This window comes from Loxodonta africana, chromosome 19 (genome assembly GCF_030014295.1).
Source record: "Loxodonta africana isolate mLoxAfr1 chromosome 19, mLoxAfr1.hap2, whole genome shotgun sequence".
Classification (NCBI taxonomy): domain Eukaryota; kingdom Metazoa; phylum Chordata; class Mammalia; order Proboscidea; family Elephantidae; genus Loxodonta; species Loxodonta africana.
Genome location: NC_087360.1, coordinates 40,461,425 through 40,481,947, shown reverse-complemented (window position 1 = coordinate 40,481,947; position 20,523 = coordinate 40,461,425). Strand labels below are relative to the sequence as shown.

Here is a 20,523-nt window from a genome sequence, read left to right as displayed (position 1 = left end):
TTACTAAATACAGGCTAATAAATTTTCCCCGTATTGCAAAATCTTTCCTTTCCATACTTCGAGTCTCTCCCTTCATTCCTTTGCATCTTACCAGCTTCAGAGACCAAAAAAAAGTCTCCCCAATATCAAACACACTACCTTTGATTCAGTATGGATTTGGGTGCTTGAGGGTGTCTTTAGATTTTCAAATTCAAAACTAATTTCAAAATTTTATTTGAACCCAAGCTACATTCATAATAGTTAATCAATCAGCCTTTTATCTATTTTATGCCTCTTCTCCTTAAAGACTTATTAAAAAGAAGACTTATTAGCAGGAAGCAAATTATCTGCAGACACAAATTGAGCTAGAAAAAAGATTGCTTAGTTCAGTCTAGAAGCACTAGTAAACAACTCTAAAAGGACCAGGAAAATCTAGAACCACTGACACTCTCCCTATGCTGAATTTGCATGTAAATTTTGTAAAACCAAGTTCTTGCATGCATTTACATTATTCGACTTAATTCAAAACCATGCTTTCTGAAACGTTTTTGTTTAAAATTGCTGATAAAGATCTGTATACGCAATTAAAATAACAATGAACTTTACTTCCAAGTTCACTGAAATACTGAGTGCTTAAAATCTCCTACTAAGCGCAGGTAGGAGTCAGGGCAGACTAGGCAAAATGTCTTCTCACAAAAGCAATATACTCAATTGCTCTTCCCTATGTGATTTATCTGCAATCAGATTCTTTTCTCTTGCAAATTTTTTTTTTTGTATTTTTATCATTCATTGTTTCCAGAATACCCTAAGCTGATTTCACCGGGAGAGCACAAATTTACTATGGTTTTAATGGGCTCATTTCCGTAGTTGTGGCAGTTTAAGACGTCAGTCAGGGCTCAAGGCAGAGCTCAAGGCACGGAGAACTCAGTTCGTTCGCAAGTGGTTTTTCAGGGAGTCAACTGACTCTAGGGAAATTTACAGAATGGGAAAGGCCTGCAAAGCCAAGCCTGGGTCTGGAGTAAATATCAGTTAAACATTGGCTTGGCTACCAAAAACAACGTTCCGCCAGAATACATATCCAAGTGGATAAATGATTTTCTGGAGGTAAGTTAAACGTTTACGGCAATCACATACTATACAATTTTACCTGTCACTTAAGAAAAGGGTACTTCTAATTCGGCAAAAAAGTCATTTTCCTTCAAGGCGGGCAGCGGCTTGGAGTCATTTGCAGGGGATGGGACTGCAGGAAAGAGGGGGAGGGGGCGTGGGATAAAGGAGTACTAAAAGGAAAAGCAGCAAGGGTTTTCCACTGGGCCCTATAGAGGCCAGTGCAGAGAGAAAACGGGGGAAGAGGGAAAGATGCCTCACAAAACAGCGCAAACCAATGGAAGAAAGAAGGTTCCCCTCAGGTCACGAGCTGGGGTGCAGAAAAAACCTCTAACGGCCGATTACCTTGGAATATATGAAAAAGGAACAACCAGAACACAGAAAAATTTACAGAAATGGAAGGCAAAGGAAGGAAGAGGCAGGGTCTGCGCTAAGTGCGAACCAGAGATGAAGACAAACAGCAGGTCTTAGGCCTCCCTGGGCCAAAAGGCGTGGCCAGGGATACGGATAAACCGACAGTCTTTTTAAGACGCCAAGAGAAGTGCAAGGCAAATCCATCCTTCAAGACCCCGGGAAAGACTCATCTTGGGGAACAATCTTAGCAGTACATCGAGGGCAGAGCGCTCTCTGGAGGGCTCCAGTCTAGCACGCGGGACCCCTCCGCAGGGCCCGCGCGTCAGCCCCCATCCCCCACCCCCGCAGTGCTCTTACCTCCACACCTGTCCCATCTGCAGCAGGTGGATAACGGACTGACAGATCCACACAGACAGCCGGCACAGACGCTGCGCACCCGGCGTGGCCAAGCCCCCAGCGCCAGGCCCGCCGCGGACCGCGCCATGACCATAGCCGGCCCCCATCAGGGGGGGGCCGCGGCTGCTGAGCCCCTCCACGGCGCCCAGTCCGCCGCCCGTGTAGTCCTGCACGAACCAGCGGAAGCTCAGGCTCTGCACCAGCAGCGACGGCACCAGCACAAAGAAGAGGGTCAGCCCGAAATAGCCATAGTCGCCCTTGCTGTAGTAGTCGAGGGCCAGCCACAGGTCGGTGCCCACGTCCCCGAAGAAGACTAGCAGCGCCAGCACAATCCACAGGCAGTCAAGCCACGGCCGCTCCACCTGCGGCGGCAGCTGCTGGGGCTGCGCGGACGAAGGCGTCGGTTGGTGGCGCCCGGCGCCGGCCGACGGCGGCTGCAGCGGCTGGTCCCCCCCGTCGGCGGCCGAGGCGGCGGCGCTGCGGCGCGGCTTCTTGCCCAGGAGGGAGCGCAGGCAGGCGGAGCGGCAGCCCCAGTAGCACGAGGAGGTGTTGCAGCAGTGGCAGATATGGAGCGAGCTGCTCTCGCCGGGGTCGCTGCCGTCGCCGCCGCCGCCGCAGCCGCCTCCCCCGGGCTCCCCGTCCTCCTCGCCACCGCTGCCCACTGCCTCGTCCAGGTTGTGCAGCTGGGCAAAGCCCACCCCCACGCCACCGCCATCGGATTTCGCCGCCATCTTGACTCTCTTCCCAGCTCCGGAGGTTGGGGGGGAGGGAAAAGGGGGAAAGAAGACAGGGAACGGGGAGGGGGGGGGGAACGAATGGAGAGGATGGGGGGCGGGGAGGAAGCGGGGGAGCAAACGAACGAGGGGGGAGTGGGCCAGGGAACCCCCTCCGCTTCCGGGTAGTTGGCGTCACTTCCGGGCGAGCCCCCCAATCGCACGGCTCCCGCAGCTCCCCAGCCCTACCCTCTCGGCCAAGATGGCCGCCCTCCTGTGTCTCAGCTGCTGGGCGGGGGACCGGGGGGTTCTCCCCGCCAGGGCTCCCCTTCCCCTCTTCCGTTGACCCCGAAACCCATCAGGTTGACCCCTCGGCGTTTCAGAATTCCGATGGCCCGAGTGAGGTGGTCCAAAGTGATCCCTGGAGGGGGCAGTGCCAGACGTTTTGGGGTCCCCTTCCTCAGCGTCGCAGCTCACAGCTTTCCTCTTGGAGAAACGCCCCCTAACACACTCCCGGCTACTGGCGGAGGGGCGGGACCTCTGAGGGAAGGGGCGGAGCTAGTGTAAAGCAGGTGATTACGTGTCACTTCCGGAAGCTAGGGTGACCTCATTGTGTAGGTAGACAACCCCCCCAAATGACTGTGTCTCACTTCTTTAGCTGTTTCTTTTATTTTTTCTTTAAAAATTCTTATTCTTATCTTAATTTGAAGGTCTTTAAAAATTACCTGTCAGTTTAGATTTCCACAAACGACTTACAAGTTCTCACTTCTATTTAAATACCTCTCCCCTTTTCTGTTGACCCTTTGATATTTTGTCACTGATAACTTTATCATCTTTTATAACTAAGTTTCTACTATTACCTTAAGAAAACCCCAGGCAAAACCCAGTTAAAAATTAGCCTGATTATGTCGTAAATGTTAGAGTGAGCATTGAACTGGCATATTGTGACCTTGAGTATATTTTCTTCACTATTGAAATATATTTCTACCACTTTTTTTTTAAGAATGCGATTTTAGAACTCTGTGACCTTAATTTAGAAAATTCAGAACTAACCAGGATTTGAGCTATGTCAATTACTCGTTCAGGCTATTTGAATGTATAAGGATTGCCTTTTAGAATTTTCTTGTGGTGCAAAGAGTTTGTCAGCAAACATACCTTTAAATGAGTGAAAATGTTATCAATGTGCTATATCACTAACATAGGTGTAGGGTACACTACTTAAAGTTAGAAAACAAATTACAAAAGTGAAGCAGCACTGAATGGATTTGAATTACAATGATCTACCAGTGAAAGTATATTTGAAGCCAGATGAGCAATTTATATTGTTACAGTTGTAACTGATCAGGTGAAACAAACATTTTAAAGTTAAAAGAGAGAGAAAACTCTGGATTTTCTCATTGACCTTACTAGATTTTTGTACTCATTTTAGGATTCTGCTTCTATTTCTTCCTTCAATAAAATCTTCTAATAATGCCAATAACTTTCTTTGGAATGCTAAAAGGACAAATTAAATAATATTTGTTTGGCATCGAGGTATTGTTATTTTGATGCATGTGATTATTTAACACAAGTACCTAGCTAAGTTCTGGGAGTGGCAAGGAAGATGGGGCTACCAAATTTTAGGACACAACTTTTAACGAGTATACATGCCAAGGTAAAACATATAAAGACTTTTGAGAAAGTATCCATGGATAATTTTTATACCAGCCATTCCATGGGGGTTGGACGGTGGGGGAAGTGACTCTGAAGTCTACTTTTGGAATCAGATCACATACTTTATTTCATACCGTGGTTTAAGAACCTTGATTTCTATGGTAGTAAAAAACATAGCCAGCAGATAAATACTATTTAGGCATATTGATGAAATTCTGTTTGTTTACTGAATATGACCTAACCAGTTCCTTAGAAAGACAACAAAAGTATAGAAAAGTAGGATTGCCCAGGTTTGAATCCCAGTTCCACTAGAATGATAAATGTGACTGTGACCAAGATAGTTAAACCTCTTTAAAACATCAGTTTCCTCTTTTGTGTAATGGGAAGGATAGCAGTACTTTCCTTAAAAGGTTACTGGGAGGATTAAAGGTGATTATCTATTCAAAGCTTAAACATGATACCTGGCAGGTAGTAAGCACTAAATAGATGATAACTGCTGCTGCTGCTGCTGCTGCTGTTGTTATTATGTCTGCATAAAGCCAAAACCAAACCCACTGTCATCAAGTCAATTCCAACTCATAGTGACCCTATACGACTATGAGTAGAACTGCCCCAAAGAGTTTCCAAGGAGCACCTCGCAGATTCAAACTGCTGACCTCTTGGTTAGCAGCTGTAGCACTTAACCACTATGCCACCAGGGTTTCCTATGTCTGCAGAGTATCAACATGTACCTGCTTAAATCCCATCATTCAGAACATTTGGTATCTCTAATAAAGGAAAGCATTTTGAAATGCTTCTAGGAAATAGATGGAGTTAATTTGTGTTTTTAAATATATTTCCTCTGTTTAAACCTATGAGACTGTGAAATGTCATACAAAACCAGGCAGCAATGGTGTATTTATAATTCCTATTTCTCTGTGCCCTGAAAGAACATTATCTACTAGTAAAATTAGCTAATTGCATTCCTGTATAAGGTTTATAAGGTTGACAAATGAGATTATGAGTTAAAGTGTTTACCACAATTTAAGTTTCAAGTAGAAATATAAGATTCGTGTCTGTCAAGTGATTTCAAGTTTACATTTGCTGTCTCAACAATTTTATCATTTGGCCTTTTTTGGAAAGGATACATTGTAGAATCCAAAACCAAAAAAAAAAAAACCCGTAGCCATCAAGTCAATTCCAACTCATAGAACACAGGAATTATAAAACTAAAATTAATTACAATGAGATGAAACCTATCATGCAGACTCACTGAAAAGTGAACATAAATTTGAACTGTGAGATGAATAGTACCATTTTACGTAGAATTTTGGGTTATGCATGTTAGCTGTTCAAGTTCAGCACTTAGCACAGTATTGAACATATAGTGGGCAAAAAAAAAAAGTCATCCATTTGACTCTGATGGCACCCCATGTGCTACAGCCACCCAATGTGCTACAGAGTAGAACTGCTCCATAGGGTTTTCTTGGCTGTAATCTTTGTGGAAGCAGATTGCCAGGTCTTTCTTCTGAAGTGCCACTGGTTGACTTTGAACTGCCAATCTTTAGGTTAGTAGTCAAGTGCAAACTATTTATACCACATATGGTGGGCACTCAATAAATACTGGTTAATTTAGTGAATTAATTAAATTAATTTTTCAGGTAGCTGAAGTTTACCCTTTTAAATCCCCTAAAATTTCTATTTTACATTTTATGATGTAAATCTTCATAAAGCTCCCTGGTATATTACAGAGATATTGAAATTTTTTAATTAAACACAGGAAAAATAAATAAATAAGAAGTGCATTGCACACTGGCCTGCTTTCTTAGTATACACAAAATGGAGAGTTAACCTTTTCTTTATGGCTTGACTTTGGGATGGCCTCTTGCTAAGAGGCTGCAACTATTTTATGAACCTATTAAGGAAACACCACAAGCCTAGTGGGCATTTTTAGGATTTTTATGGTTGTTTTTTTCCTAAATAACAATTTTTTTAAATATCTTTTTAATAGTTCAGTCAGTCAACAACTTTGGCCCCGTCTACATCCGTGCCTATATAGGCTGGAAGCCAAATGACAAAGTCTGTTGGAAATGCATGTAAAATAATATTAAGTCGATTTGTACAATTTCTTCTATGAGTAAAGTATGAGAGCTTTAATATATGGGATTTATGACAAATTTTGGCTGCTTAGAGGTCTTTGGGGGGTTTTCTTACCAATTCCTTGCTATTTTCAGAAAGAAAAGGAGGGGACAGTTAGTGCTGAAGACTATTATGTATCAGACACTCTCCCAAACGTTATTCCATTTAACCTTATAATAGTTATAAAAGGGGATTGCAATCCCCATTTTTATGGTCTAGAAAACAGCCTCAGGTCTGTCAAATTCCATAGCAGAGTCACACCTTTGGGAGGAAGGGTAGCCATAAATTAGAATCGAAACGAAAAAATAACCAAACCCACTGCCATCAAGTCAATTCCGACTCATAGCGACCCTGTTAGAAAGAAGGTAAGTTTAATTTTGAAGACTATGCCAATTACCCTGCACTTACTCTGTGCTATTTGGATCTCTAAATGAAGGAAATGCTACTATGTTAATCACAGGAAGAACCCTATTATGATGAAGGTACATAACTAGGAGTTGAAACACTTGAATTCAAACATGGGGATGTGCCCTAGCAAAAACATTATTAAGGGGCTTCCTCATTCTGTTCTTCACATGATTTTCCCAATTTGAGCCAGGATAAAGCCCTGGTGGCACAGTCCTTAAGAACTACGGCTGCTAACCAAAAGGTCGGCAATTCAAATCCACCAGTTGTCACTTGGAAACCCTATGGGGCAGTTCTACTCCATCCTATACGGTTGCTGTGAGTCAGACTCAGCAGCAATGGGCTTAAGGCCTCAAAACCAGTGGGTGGATATTATCCCCTTCAATTTTGTACCTTGTATTTTACTGTCTTCTACAGAAAAAGATGGAAGAAAGATATGGCTGTGTGCTTCCTTAAAGATTACACCCTTGGAGACCCTATGGGACAGTTCTACTCTGTCCTATAGAGTCACTATGAGTTGAAAGCGACTTGAGAACAACTGGTTTAGTTATTTTTTGATTATACAAAGAGAACTTTTTTTTTTAATAACTTTTATTAAGCTTCAAGTGAACGTTTACAAATCCAATCAGTCTGTCACATATAAGTTTACATACATCGCACTCCTTACTCCCACTTGCTCTCCCTTTCTTGAGTCAGCCCTTTCAGTCTCTCCTTTCGTGACAATTTTGCCAGCTTCTCTCTCTCTCTATCCTCCCATCCCCCCTCGAGACAAGAGTTGCCAACACAATCTCAAGTGTCCACCTGATATAATTGGCTCACTCTTCATCAGCGTCTCTCTCCCACCCGCTGACCAGTCCCTTTCATTTCTGATGAGTTGCCTTCGGGGATGGTTCCTGTCCTGTGCCAACAGAAGGTCTGGGGACCATGGCCGCCGGGATTCCTCCAGTCTCAGTCAGACCATTAAGTTTGGTCTTTTTATGAGAATTTGGGGTCTGTATCCCACTGATCTTCTGCTCCCTCAGGGGTCCTCTGCTGTGCTCCCCGTCAGGGCAGTCAGTGATTGTGGCCGGGCACCAACTAGTTCTTCTGGTCTCAGGATGATGTAGGTCTCTGGTTCATGTGGCCCTTTCTGTCTCTTGGGCTCTTAGTTGTCGTGTGGCCTTGGTGTTCTTCATTTTCCTTTGCTCCAGGTGGGTTGAGACCAATTGATGCATCTTAAATGGCCGCTTGTTAGCATTTAAGTCCCCAGACGCCACATTTCAAAGTGGGATGCAGAATGATTTCATAATAGAATTATTTTGCCAATTGAGTTAGAAGTCCCTGCGAACCATGTTCCCCAGACCCCCGCCCTTGCTCCGCTGACCTTTGAAGCATTCATTTTATCCCAGAAACTTCTTTGCTTTTGGTCCAGTCCAATTGAGCTGACCTTCCGTGTATTGAGTGTTGTCTTTCCCTTCACCTAAAGCATTTCTTATCTACTGATTAATCAATAAAAAACCCTCTCCCACCCTCCCTCCCTCCCCGCCTCGTAACCACAGAAGTATGTGTTCTTCTCAGGTTTACTATTACTCAAGATCTTATGATAGTGGTCTTATACAATATTTGTCCTTTTGCCTCTGACTAATTTCGCTCAGCATAATGCCTTCCAGGTTCCTCCATGTTATGAAATGTTTCACAGATTCGTCACTGTTCTTTATCGATGCGTAGTATTCCATTTTGTGAATATACCACAATTTATTTACCCATTCATCCGTTGATGGACACCTTGGTTGCTTCCAACTTTTTGCTATTGTAAACAGAGCTGCAATAAACATGGGTGTACATATATCTGTTTGTATGAAGGCTCTTGTATCTCTAGGGTATATTCCCAGGAGTGGGATTTCTGGATTGTATGGTAGTTCTATATCTAACTGTTTAAGATAACGCCAGATAGATTTCCAAAGTGGTTGTATCATTTTACATTCCCACCAGCAGTGTATAAGAGTTCCAATCTCTCCGCAGCCTCTCCAACATTTATTATTTTGTGTTTTTTGGATTAATGCCAGCCTTGCTGGTGTGAGATGGAATCTCATTGTAGTTTTAATTTGCATTTCTCTAATGGCTAATGATCGAGAGCATTTTCTCATGTATCTGTTCGCTGCCCGAATATCTTCTTTAGTGAAATGTGTGTTCATATCCTTTGCCCACTTTTTGATTGGGTTGTCTTTTTGTGGTTGAGTTTTGACAGAATCATGTAGATTTTAGAGATCAGGCGCTGGTCGGAGATGTCATAGCTGAAAATTCTTTCCCAGTCTGTAGGTGGTCTTTTTACTCTTTTGGTGAAGTCTTTAGATGAGCATAGGTGTTTGATTTTTAGGAGCTCCCAGTTATCGGGTTTCTCTTCATCATTTTTGGTAATGTTTTGTATTCTGTTTATGCCTTGTATTAGGGCTCCTAGGGTTGTCCCAATTTTTTCTTCCATGATCTTTATCGTTTTAGTCTTTAGGTCTTTGATCCACTTGGAGTTAGTTTTTGTGCATGGTGTAAGGTATGGGTCCTGTTTCATTTTTTTGCAAATGAATATCCAGTTATGCCAGCACCATTTGTTAAAAAGACTATCTTTTCCCCAATTAATTGACACTGGTCCTTTATCAAATATCAGCTGCTCATACGTGGATGGATCTATGTCTGGGTTCTCAATTCTGTTCCATTGGTCTATATGCCTGTTGTTGTACCAGTACCAGGCTGTTTTGACTACTGTGGCTGTATAATAGGTTCTGAAATCAGGTAAAGTGAGGCCTCCCACTTTCTTCTTCTTTTTCAGTAGTGCTTTGCTTATCCGAGGCTTCTTTCCCTTCCATATGAAATTGGTGATTTGTTTCTCTATCCCCTTAAAATATGACATTGGAATTTGGATCGGAAGTGCGTTATATGTATAGATGGCTTTTGGTAGAATAGACATTTTTACTATGTTAAGTCTTCCTATCCATGAGCAGGGTATGTTTTTCCACTTAAGTATGTCCTTTTGAATTTCTTGTAGTAGAGCTTTGTAGTTTTCTTTGTATAGGTCTTTTACATCCTTGGTAAGATTTATTCCTAAGTATCTTATCTTCTTGGGGGCTACTGTGAATAGTATTGATTTGGTTATTTCCTCTTTGATGTTCTTTTTGTTGATGTAGAGGAATCCAAGTGATTTTTGTATGTTTATATTATAACCTGAGACTCTGCCCAAGTCTTCTATTAGTTTCAGTAGTTTTCTGGAGGATTCCTTAGGGTTTTCTGTGTATAAGATCATGTCATCTGCAAATAGTGATAACTTTACTTCCTCCTTGCCAATCCGGACACCCTTTATTTCTTTGTCTAGCCTAATTGCCCTGGCTAGGACTTCAAGTACGATGTTGAATAAGAGCGGTGATAAAGGGCATCCTTGTCTGGTTCCCGTTCTCAAGGGAAATGCTTTCAGGTTCTCTCCATTTAGAGTGATATTGGCTGTTGGCTTTGCATAGATGCCCTTTATTATGTTGAGGAATTTTCCTTCAATTCCTGTTTTGGGAAGAGTTTTTATCATAAATGGGTGTTGGACTTTGTCAAATGCCTTTTCTGCATCAATTGATAAGATCATGTGGTTTTTGTCTTTTGTTTTATTTATGTGATGGATTACATTAATGGTTTTTCTGATATTAAACCAGCCTTGCATACCTAGTATAAATCCCACCTGATCATGGTGAATTATTTTTTTGATGTGTTGTTGGATTCTATTGGCTAGAATTTTGTTGAGGATTTTTACATCTATGTTCATGAGGGACATAGGTCTATAATTTTCTTTTTTTGTAATGTCTTTACCTGGTTTTGGTATCAGGGAGATGGTAGCTTCATAGAATGAGGTGGGTAGTATTCCGTCGTTTTCTATGCTTTGGAATACCTTCAGAAGTAGTGGTGTTAATTCTTCTCTGAAAGTTTGGTAGAACTCTGCAGTGAAGCCGTCCGGGCCAGGGCTTTTTTTTGTTGGGAGTTTTTTGATTACTGTTTCAATCTCTTTTTTTGTTATGGGTCTATTTAGTTATTCTACTTCTGAATGTGTTAGTTTAGGTAGGTAGTGTTTTTCCAGGAATTCATCCATTTCTTCTAGGTTTTCAAATTTGTTAGAGTACAATTTTTCGTAGTAATCTGAAATGATTCTTTTGATTTCATTTGGTTCTGTTGTGATGTGGTCCTTCTCGTTTCTTATTCGGGTTATTTGTTTCCTTTCCTGTATTTCTTTAGTCAGTCTAGCCAATGGTTTATCAATTTTGTTAATTTTTTCAAAGAACCAGCTTTTGGCTTTGTTAATTCTTTCAATTGTTTTTCTGTTCTCTAATTCATTTAGTTCAGCTCTAATTTTTATTATTTGTTTTCTTCGGGTGCCTGATGGATTCTTTTGTTGCTCAGTTTCTATTTGTTCAAGTTGTAGGGACAGTTCTCTGATTTTGGCTCTTTCTTCTTTTTGTATGTGTGCATTTATTGATATAAATTGGCCTCTGAGCACTGCTTTTGCTGTGTCCCAGAGGTTTTGATAGGAAGTATTTTCATTCTCGTTGCTTTCTAAGAATTTCCTTATTCCCTCCTTGATGTCTTCTATAACCCAGTCTTTTTTCAGGAGGGTATTGGTCATTTTCCAAGTATTTGATTTCTTTTCCCTAGTTTTTCTGTTATTGATCTCTAGTTTTATTGCCTTGTGGTCTGAGAAGATGCTTTGTAATATTTCGATGTTTTGGACTCTGCAAAGGTTTGTGTTATGACCTAATATGTGGTCTATCCTAGAGAATGTTCCATGTGCGCTAGAAAAAAAAGTATATTTTGCAGCAGTTGGGTGGAGAGTTCTGTATAAGTCAATGAGGTCAAGTTGGTTGATTGTTGTAATTAGATCTTCTGTGTCTCTATTAAGCTTCTTACTGGATGTCCTGTCCTTCTCCGAAAGTGGTGTGTTGAAGTCTCCTACTATGATTGTGGAGGTATCTATCTCACTTTTCAATTCTGTTCAAATTTGATTTATGTATCTTGCAGTCCTGTCATTGGGTGCATAAATATTTAATATGGTTATGTCTTCCTGATCAATTGTCCCTTTTATCATTATATAGTGTCCTTCTTTATCCTTTGTGGTGGATTTAAGTCTAAAGTCTATTTTGTCAGAAATTAATATTGCTACTCCTCTTCTTTTTTGCTTATTGTTTGCTTCATATATTTTTTTCCATCCTTTGAGTTTTAGTTTGTTTGTGTCTCTAAGTCTAAGGTGTGTCTCTTGTAGGCAGCATATAGATGGATCGTGTTTCTTTATCCAGTCTATGACTCTCTGTCTCTTTATTGGTGCATTTAGTCCATTTACATTCAGCGTAATTATAGATAAATAAGTTTTTAGTGCTGCCATTTGGATGCCTTTTTATGTGTGTTGTTGACCATTTCATTTTTCCACATACTTTTTTGTGCTGAGGCGTTTTTTTTAGTAAATTGTGAGATCCTCGTTTTCATAGTGTTTGACTTTATGGTAGTTGAGTCGTTATGTTTTTCTTGGCTTTTATCTTGAGTTATAGAGTTGTTATACCTTTTTGTGGTTACCTTTTTATTTACCCCTATTTTTCTAAGTAAAAACCTAACTTGTATTGTTCTATATCGCCTTGTATCCCTCTCCATATGGCAGTTCAATGCCTCCTGTATTTAGTCCCTCTTTTTGATTATTGTGATCTTTTACCTATTGACTTCCATGATTCCCTGTTATGTGTATTTTTTTTTAATTAATCTTAATTTGTTTGTTTTTGTGATTTCCCTGTTTGAGTTGATATCAGGACGTTCTGTTTTGTGACCTTGTGTTGTGCTGGTATCTGATATTTTTGGTTCTCTGGCCAAACAATATCCTTTAGTATTTCTTGTAGCTTCGGTTTGGTTTTTGCAAATTCTCTAAACTTGTGTTTATCTGTAAATATCTTAATTTCGCCTTCATATTTCAGAAAGAGTTTTGCTGGATATATGATCCCTGGCTGGCAGTTTTTCTCCTTCAGTGCTCTGTATATGTCATCCCATACCCTTCTTGCCTGCATGGTTTATGCTGAGTAGTCTGAACTTATTCTTATTGATTCTCCGTTGAAGGAAACCTTTCTTTTCTCCCTGGCTGCTTTTAAAATTTTCTGTTTATCTTTGGTTTTGGCGAGTTTGATGATAATATGTCTTGGTGTTTTTCTTTTTGGATCAATCTTAAATGGGGTTCGATGAGCATCTTGGATAGATATCCTTTCGTCTTTCATGATTTCAGGGAAGTTTTGTGTCAGGAGTTCTTCAACTATTTTCTCTGTGTTTTCTGTCCCCCCTCCCTGTTCTGGGACTCCAATCACCCGCAAGTTATCCTTCTTGATAGAGTCCCACATGATTCTTAGGGTTTCTTCATTTTTTTTTAATTCTTTTATCTGATTTTTTTTCAGCTATGTTGGTGTTGATTCCCTGGTCCTCCAGATGTCCCGGTCTGCATTCTAATTGCTCGAGTCTGCTCCTCTGACTTCCTATTGCGTTGTCTAATTCTGTAATTTTATTGTTAATCTTTTGGATTTCTACATGCTGTCTCTCTATGGATTCTTGCAACTTATTAATTTTTCCACTATGTTCTTGAATAATCTTTTTGAGTTCTTCAACAGTTTTATTGGTGTGTTCCTTGGCTTTTTCTGCAGTTTGCCTTATTTCATTTGTGATGTCTTGAAGCATTCTGTAAATTAGTTTTTTATATTCTGTATCTGATAATTCCAGGATTGTATCTTCATTTGGGAAAGATTTTGATTCTTTTGTTTTGGGGGGTTGGAGAAGCTGTCATGGTCTGCTTCTTTAAGTGGTTTGATATGGATTGTTGTCTCGGAGCCATCACTGGGAAACTAGTTTTTCCAGAAAATCCGCTAAAAAAAAAATGCAGTCAGATCCCTATCAGAGTTCTCCCTCTGGCTCAGGCTATTCGGATGTTAATGAAGCCGCCTGCGTCCAGTCCAAATCCCGGCAGGATGGTTCCCTGGCTGGGACGCTGCTCTCCCCGTTCCAAGACCAGTCACTGCCTCCCGGGGACTTCTTCTACCGGCTGCATCCCACGCCGCCCGCGGAACCGGCTGGTCCCCCTCCTGGGGTTAGTTCGGGGGGGTGGAGCAGCTCTCTGTGCTTGTGCCGTACCTGACTGGTACGCTGGCCCCAGGCTCTGAAAACAATCGCTGCTTCCCCATATTAGTTCGTTCTCCGTCTCTAAATCTGTGTTTGTTGTTCAGGGTTCGTAGATTGTTATGTATGTGATCGATTCACTTGTTTTTCCGTGTCTTTGTTGTAAGAGGGATCCGAGGTGGCGTCTGCCTAGTCCGCCATCTTTGCTCCCGAAATGTTCTTTTTGATGATGAACGCAACACCATTCCTCTTCAAGTTGTCATTCTTGGCATAGTAAACTATAATGATTTTTCAATTCAAAATGGCCAATACCAGTCCATTTGAGCTCACTAGTATCTAGGATATCGAGTACGCATTCCATTTCATTTTTGGTTATTTCCAATTTTCCTAGATTCACACTTCATACATTCCAAGTTCTGATTATTAATGGATGTTTGCAGCTATTTCTTCTCATTTTGAGTTGTGCCACATTAGCAAATGAAGGCCCTGAAAGCTTTACTGCATCCACATCATTAAGGTTGACTCTACTTTGTGGAGGCAGCTCTTTCCCAGTCATCTTTTGAGTGCCTTCCAACCTGGGGGGCTCATCTTCCAGCACTATATGAGACAATGTTCCACTGCTATTCATAAGGTTTCCACTGGCTGATTCTTTTCAGAAGTAGACTGCTGGGTCCTTATTCCTAGCCTGTCTTAGTCTGGAAGCTGAGCTGAAACCTGGCCTCCATGGGTGACCCTGCTGGTATCTGAATACCGGTGGCATAGCTTCCAGCATCACAAAAACATGCAAGCCCCCACAGTATGACAAACTGACAGAAACATGGGGGAACATAACAAGATATAAACCATAACTAACGATACACAAACACCAGAAGATAAGCTAGATAACTGGAATCTTCTAAAAAATTAAACACTTAAATGCTCCAAAAAAGACTTCACTAAAAGAGTAAAAGAAACTATAGACTGGGAAAAGATTTTTGGCTATGACAAATCCGACAAAGGTCTAATCTCTAAAATATATAAGAAAATCCAACACCTCTACAACAAAAAGACAATTCAGTTAAAAAATGGGAAAAGGAAATGAACAGACACTTCACCAAAGAAGACATTCAAATGGCTAACAGACAAATGAGGAAATGCTTGTATCAATAGCCTTTAGGGAAATGCAAATCAAAACTACAATGAGATATCATCTCACTCCAACATTACTGGCATGAATAAAAAAAAAAAAAGGAAAAATGTTGGAGAGGTTACCGGGAGATTGGAACTCTTACATGCTACTGGTGGGAATGCAAAATGGTACAGCCATTTTGGAAAAAAAAAAAAAAGGTATGACACTTCCTTAAAAAGCTAGAAATAGAAATAGCGTATGATCCAGCAATCCCACTCCTAGGAATATATCCTAGAGTAATAAGAGCTGTCACATGAAGAGACATATGCACACCCATGTTTATTGCAGCATTATTCACAATAGCAAAAAAGATGGAAACAACATAAGAGACCATCAACAGATGAATGGATAAACAAGCTATGGTACGTACCCACAGTAGAATATTTATGCAACGATAAAGAATATGATGACTCTTCGAAAGGAAAAATCTCACAACATTGATGCATCTGGAGGGCTTTATGCTGACTGAAATAGGTCAATCACTAAAGGACAATATTGTAGGAGAACACGATTATAAAAACTCACTTAGAGGATTACCCACAAAAAGAAACAATCTTTGATGGTTATGAAGGAGGGGAGGGGTAGGCAGGAAAAGACAGTAAATAGACAATAGATAAGTGATAACTTTGGTGAAGGGTAAAGACACACTACAGAACACTGGGGAAGCCGGCACAACTTGTACAAAGCAAGGTCATGGAAGCTCCATAGACACGTCCAAACTCCCTGATGAATGGAATTACTGGGCTGAAATCTGTGGATCATGGTCTTGGGGGACATTTAGCTCAATAGGCATAATGTATTTTATAAAGAAGATGTTCTCCATTCTAATGTGGTGAGTAGTGTCTCGGCTCATAAAAGCTGGTGAGCAGCCATCTAAGATACTCCACTGGTCCCACCTAGTACAGTGCAAGGGAGAATGAAGAAAATGAAAGATGAAAGGGAAAGGTTAGTCCAAAGGACTAATGGACCACAACTAACACAGCCTCCACCAGACTGAGTCTAGCACAACTAGATTTTGCCTGGCTATCACCACTGACTGTCTGACAGATCACAATAGAGGGTCCTGGATAGAGCTAGAGAAAAACGTAGAAAAAATTCTAACTCACACACAAAAAAACAAAACAACAACAACAACAAAATACCAGACTTACTGATCTGACAGAGACTGGAGAGACCCCGAAAATATGTCCCCTGGAAACCCTTTTAACTCACTGAGTTCACTCCTGAGATCCACCCTTCAGCCAAAGATTAGACAGGCCCACAAAACAAAATGAGACTAAATGAGCATACTAGCCCAGGGGCAAGGACAAGAAGGCAGGAGGGGACAGGAAAGCTGGTAATGGGGAACCCAAGGTTAAGAAGGGGAGAGTGTTGACTTGTCAAGGGGTTGGCAACCAATGTCACAAAACATTATGTGTATTAATTTTTGAATGAGAAATTAATTTGCTCTGTAAACATTCATCTAAAGTACCGCAAAACCAAGAACCTTATTAACATATATGTAAATTTTGAAGCATAATATTAAAATGAATACCTGTGAACCTATCTTTCAACTTCAAAACTTTGTTGTTAAGTGCCGTTGAGTCAGTTTTGACTCAGAGTGACCCTATGTACAGCAGAACGAAACACTGCCCGATCCTGTGCCATCTGCACAATCATTGTTATACTTGAGCCTATTGTTACAGCCGCTGTGTCAGTCTATTTCTTTGAGGGTGTTCAATTTTTTTGCTGACCCTCTACTTTACCAAGCATGACGTCCTCATCCAGGGTCTTGTCCCTCCTGATGAAGTGTCCAAAGTATGTAAAACAAAGTCTCAACATCCTTGCTTCTAAGGAGCATTCTAGCTGTACTTCTTCCAAGACAGATTTGTTCATTTTTCTGGCAGTCCGTGGTATATTGAATATTCTTTGCGAATGCCATAATTCAAAGGCATTAATTCTTCTGTCTCCGCTATTCATTGTTTATCTTTCGCATGCATATGGGGCAATCGAAAACACCATGGCTTGAGTCAGGAGTACCTTACTTAGTCCTTAAAGTGACATCTTTGCTTTTAACACTTGAAAGAGGTCTTTTGCAGCCTGTTGGCCCAATACAATGTGTCATTTGATTTCTTGGCTGCTGCTTCCATGGGCATGGATTTCGTATCCAAGTAAAATGAAATCTTTGACGATTTCAATGTTTTCTCTGTTTATCATGATTTTGCTTATTGGTCCAGTTGTGAGGATTTTTGTTTTCTTTATGTTGAGGTGTAATCTATACTGAAGGCTGTAGTCTTTGATCTTCATCTGTATGCTGAGCAAATAGTGAGGAAGACTCATTAACAACCTACAATATGCAGATGCCACAACCTTGCTTGCTGAAAGTGAAGAGGACTTAAAGCACTTCCTGATGAAGATCAGACTATTTCAGAGCTGGAACATTAAAAATACTGTTGAAGCTCATGTATTTTACTTAATGTTTCTTAATGACTGCCTTAAGATTATTAAAAAAAGGATTATTACTACCAATTATGACTAAAATACTATGGGTGTACAAAGTGATGATTTTGTCAAATAATAAAATGATCCTCTGAGTAGTTTCTTGCATCTGTTACCTCTTTTCCTTCCCAGAGGCCCCTCTTGTGGCACTGGCCCTGAGGATCTCTTGTATACCACAACAATAGCCACTTCATTTGTCACTGTCTCCATTTACACCCAAGACTGAACTGGAAGCTGGATGAATGGGAAGGCCAGCAGGGCAGCTGTGGGCAGGGTGGCTCAGTCTTTAAGAGGCATACAAATATTTGAATTATTCAGAAATACGGTTCCAATTAACTCAGTTTTCATAAGATTCCAAATAACTAGCAACATGTGAATTGATTTTGTGTACATGTTGTATTAGTTTCCTATTGCTGCAGAACAAATTACTAGAAACTTAGAAATCTAAAACAACACACATTATCTCACAGTTTCCATGAGTTGGGAATTTGGGCACAGCTTAGCTGCATCCTCTGGTCAACATCTCACACAGTTGCAATCAAGGTTTTGACTGGGCTGTGTTCTTATATGGAGGCTTGACTAGGGAAGAATCCACTTCCAAGCTCATTACGGTTATTGGCAGAATTTATTTCCTTGTAGCTATACGGTCCTTTATAACCTGAAGGCCCTGGCTTTTTACTGGCTGTCAGATGGAGGCTGTGCCCAGTTCCTAGAGGCTCTTTTAGGCATACAACTTCTGACATAGGAACCAATGAGTAATACACATGGCATTGTCAGTATTTATTTTCTAAAAGGGAAGAACACGCTTGGTATTTCTCAAGCTGAAAGAACTGAAGAAAAAAATTCAAGTTTCAAGTTGCAATATTGAAGGATTCTACAGGAAAATACTAAACAACACAGGAAGCATCAAAAGAAGATGGAAGAAATACACAGAGTCACTATACCAAAAAACAATTGGTCAATGTTCAGCCATTTCAAGAGGTAGGATATAATCAGGAACTGATGGTACCAATGGAAGAAGTCCAAGCTGCACTGAAAGCATTGGTCAAAAACAAGGCTCCAGGAATTGATGGAATACGAATTGAGATGTTTCAACAAATGGATGCAGTGCTAGAAGTGCTCACTGATCTATGCCAAGAAATTTGGAAGACAGCTACCTGGCCAACAACTGGAAGAAATCCATATTTATGCCTATTCCCAAGAAATGTGATCCAACTGAATGTGAAAATTATCAAACAATATCGTTAATACCACGCACAAGTAAAATTTTGCTGGAGATCTTTCAAAAGTGGCTGCAGCAGTATATCGACAGGGAACTGCCAGAAATTCAAGCCGGATTCAGAAGAGGACATAGAACCCGGGATATCATTGCTGATGTCAGATGGATCCTGGCTGAAAGCAGGGAATACCAGGAAGATGTTTACCTGTGTTCTATTGACTATGCAAAGGCATTTGGCTGTGTGGATCATGACAAATTATGGCTAACACTGTGCAGAATGGGAATTCCAGGACACTTAATTGTGCTCGTGAGGAACCTGTACCTATATCAAGAGGCAGTTGTTCAAACAGAACAAGAAGATACTGTTTTGTTTAAAGTCAAGAAAGGTGTGCGCCAGGGTTGTATCCTTTCACCATACTTATTCAACCTGTATGCTGAGCAAATAATCTGAGAAGCGGGACTATATGAAGAAGAACTGGGTATCAGGGTTGGAGGAAGATTCATCAACAACCTGCATTATGCAGATGAAACAACTTTGCTTGCTGAAAGTGAAGATGACTTGAAATACTTACTGATAAAGATCAAAGACCTTAGCCTTCCCTATGGATTATACCTCAACATAAAGAAAACAGAAAATTCTCACAACTGGACCAGTAAGTAATATCACGATAAATGAAAAAAATATTGAAGTTGTTAAGGATTTCGTTTTACTTGGATCCACAATCAACACTCTTGGAAGCAGCAGTCAAGAAATGTAAGCATGTATTTCATTGGGCAAATCTGCTGCAAAAGACCTCTTTAAAGTGTTCAAAAGCAAAGATGTCACTTTGGGGAATAAGGTGTGACTGATCCAAGCCATGGTATTTTCTATCGCCTCGTATGCATGTGAAAGCTGGACAATAAGGAAAACTGAAGAAAATTGATGCCTTTGAATTATGGTGTTGGTTAAGAATACTGAATATACCATGGACTGCCAAAAGAATGAACAAATATGTCTTGGAAGAAATACAGCCAAAATGTTCCTTAGAAGCAAGGTTGGAGAGACTGTGTCTTACATACTTTGGACAAGTAGTGAGGAGGGATCAGTCCCTGGAGAAGTAGAGGGTCAGTGAAAAAGAGGAAGACCCTCAATGAGATGGATTGACACAGTGGCTACAGGAATGGGCTCAAGCATAACAATAATTGTGAGGATGGCACAGGACTAGGCAGCGTTTTCTGTTGTACATAGGGTCACTATGAATCAGAACTAACTCAACGGCACCTAACAACAACAGCATAGCATGGAGCTCTTCATTTCACCATTTTTGACAAGTGTTCATTGGACAAAAGCAATATACTAGATTCAGTGAAGGATACCAGATTGAATGAGACACAATTCTGTCTTCCAAGCACTCTTGGATTAGACAGGAAGTAGAGGAGAGGCTCAAAATAAAATTTTCTAAGTCAGGAATCTACATTGGTGGCCTAGGAGCCGAAATGGTAGGCAGACAAGTTTTCAGCCAGTTGTGTGTATGTGTGTGTGTGTGAGTGAGTGTGAATTTGAAAGTCTTTATGCAGAGATCCTGCCCTCCATTGTACCCCAGCTCTCACTATTCCCAATGTCTTACCCTGGATACTTCACACATTTACCTGACTGCTTGGTTCTGGAAGGCATTTGAGTTTGTGTCCCCCTGGCATAAATGGATACATTTGATTCTGTGGTTTTATCATTCTTCTATCAACTTCTTGTATAATGGCCAGACTGATGGTATCCTTGACTAGATCAAACAAGTCGTTTTCAAAATAAAGGGTGC

At 40.8% G+C, this 20,523-nt stretch overlaps 1 protein-coding gene across 1 annotated transcript in view; it reads right to left on the bottom strand.

Moving 5' to 3' along the window:
* The window catches only part of XKR6 (XK related 6), a 529,894-nt gene extending 525,825 nt beyond the window's left edge, over positions 1 to 4,069 (bottom strand). The window contains exon 1 of the mRNA XM_003412450.4: positions 1,798 to 4,069. Coding sequence (XP_003412498.1) covers positions 1,798 to 2,567 — 770 coding nt within the window. The 5' untranslated portion in view covers positions 2,568 to 4,069. The remainder of the gene's footprint in view (positions 1 to 1,797) is intronic.
* Positions 4,070 to 20,523: the final 16,454 nt, after the last annotated feature.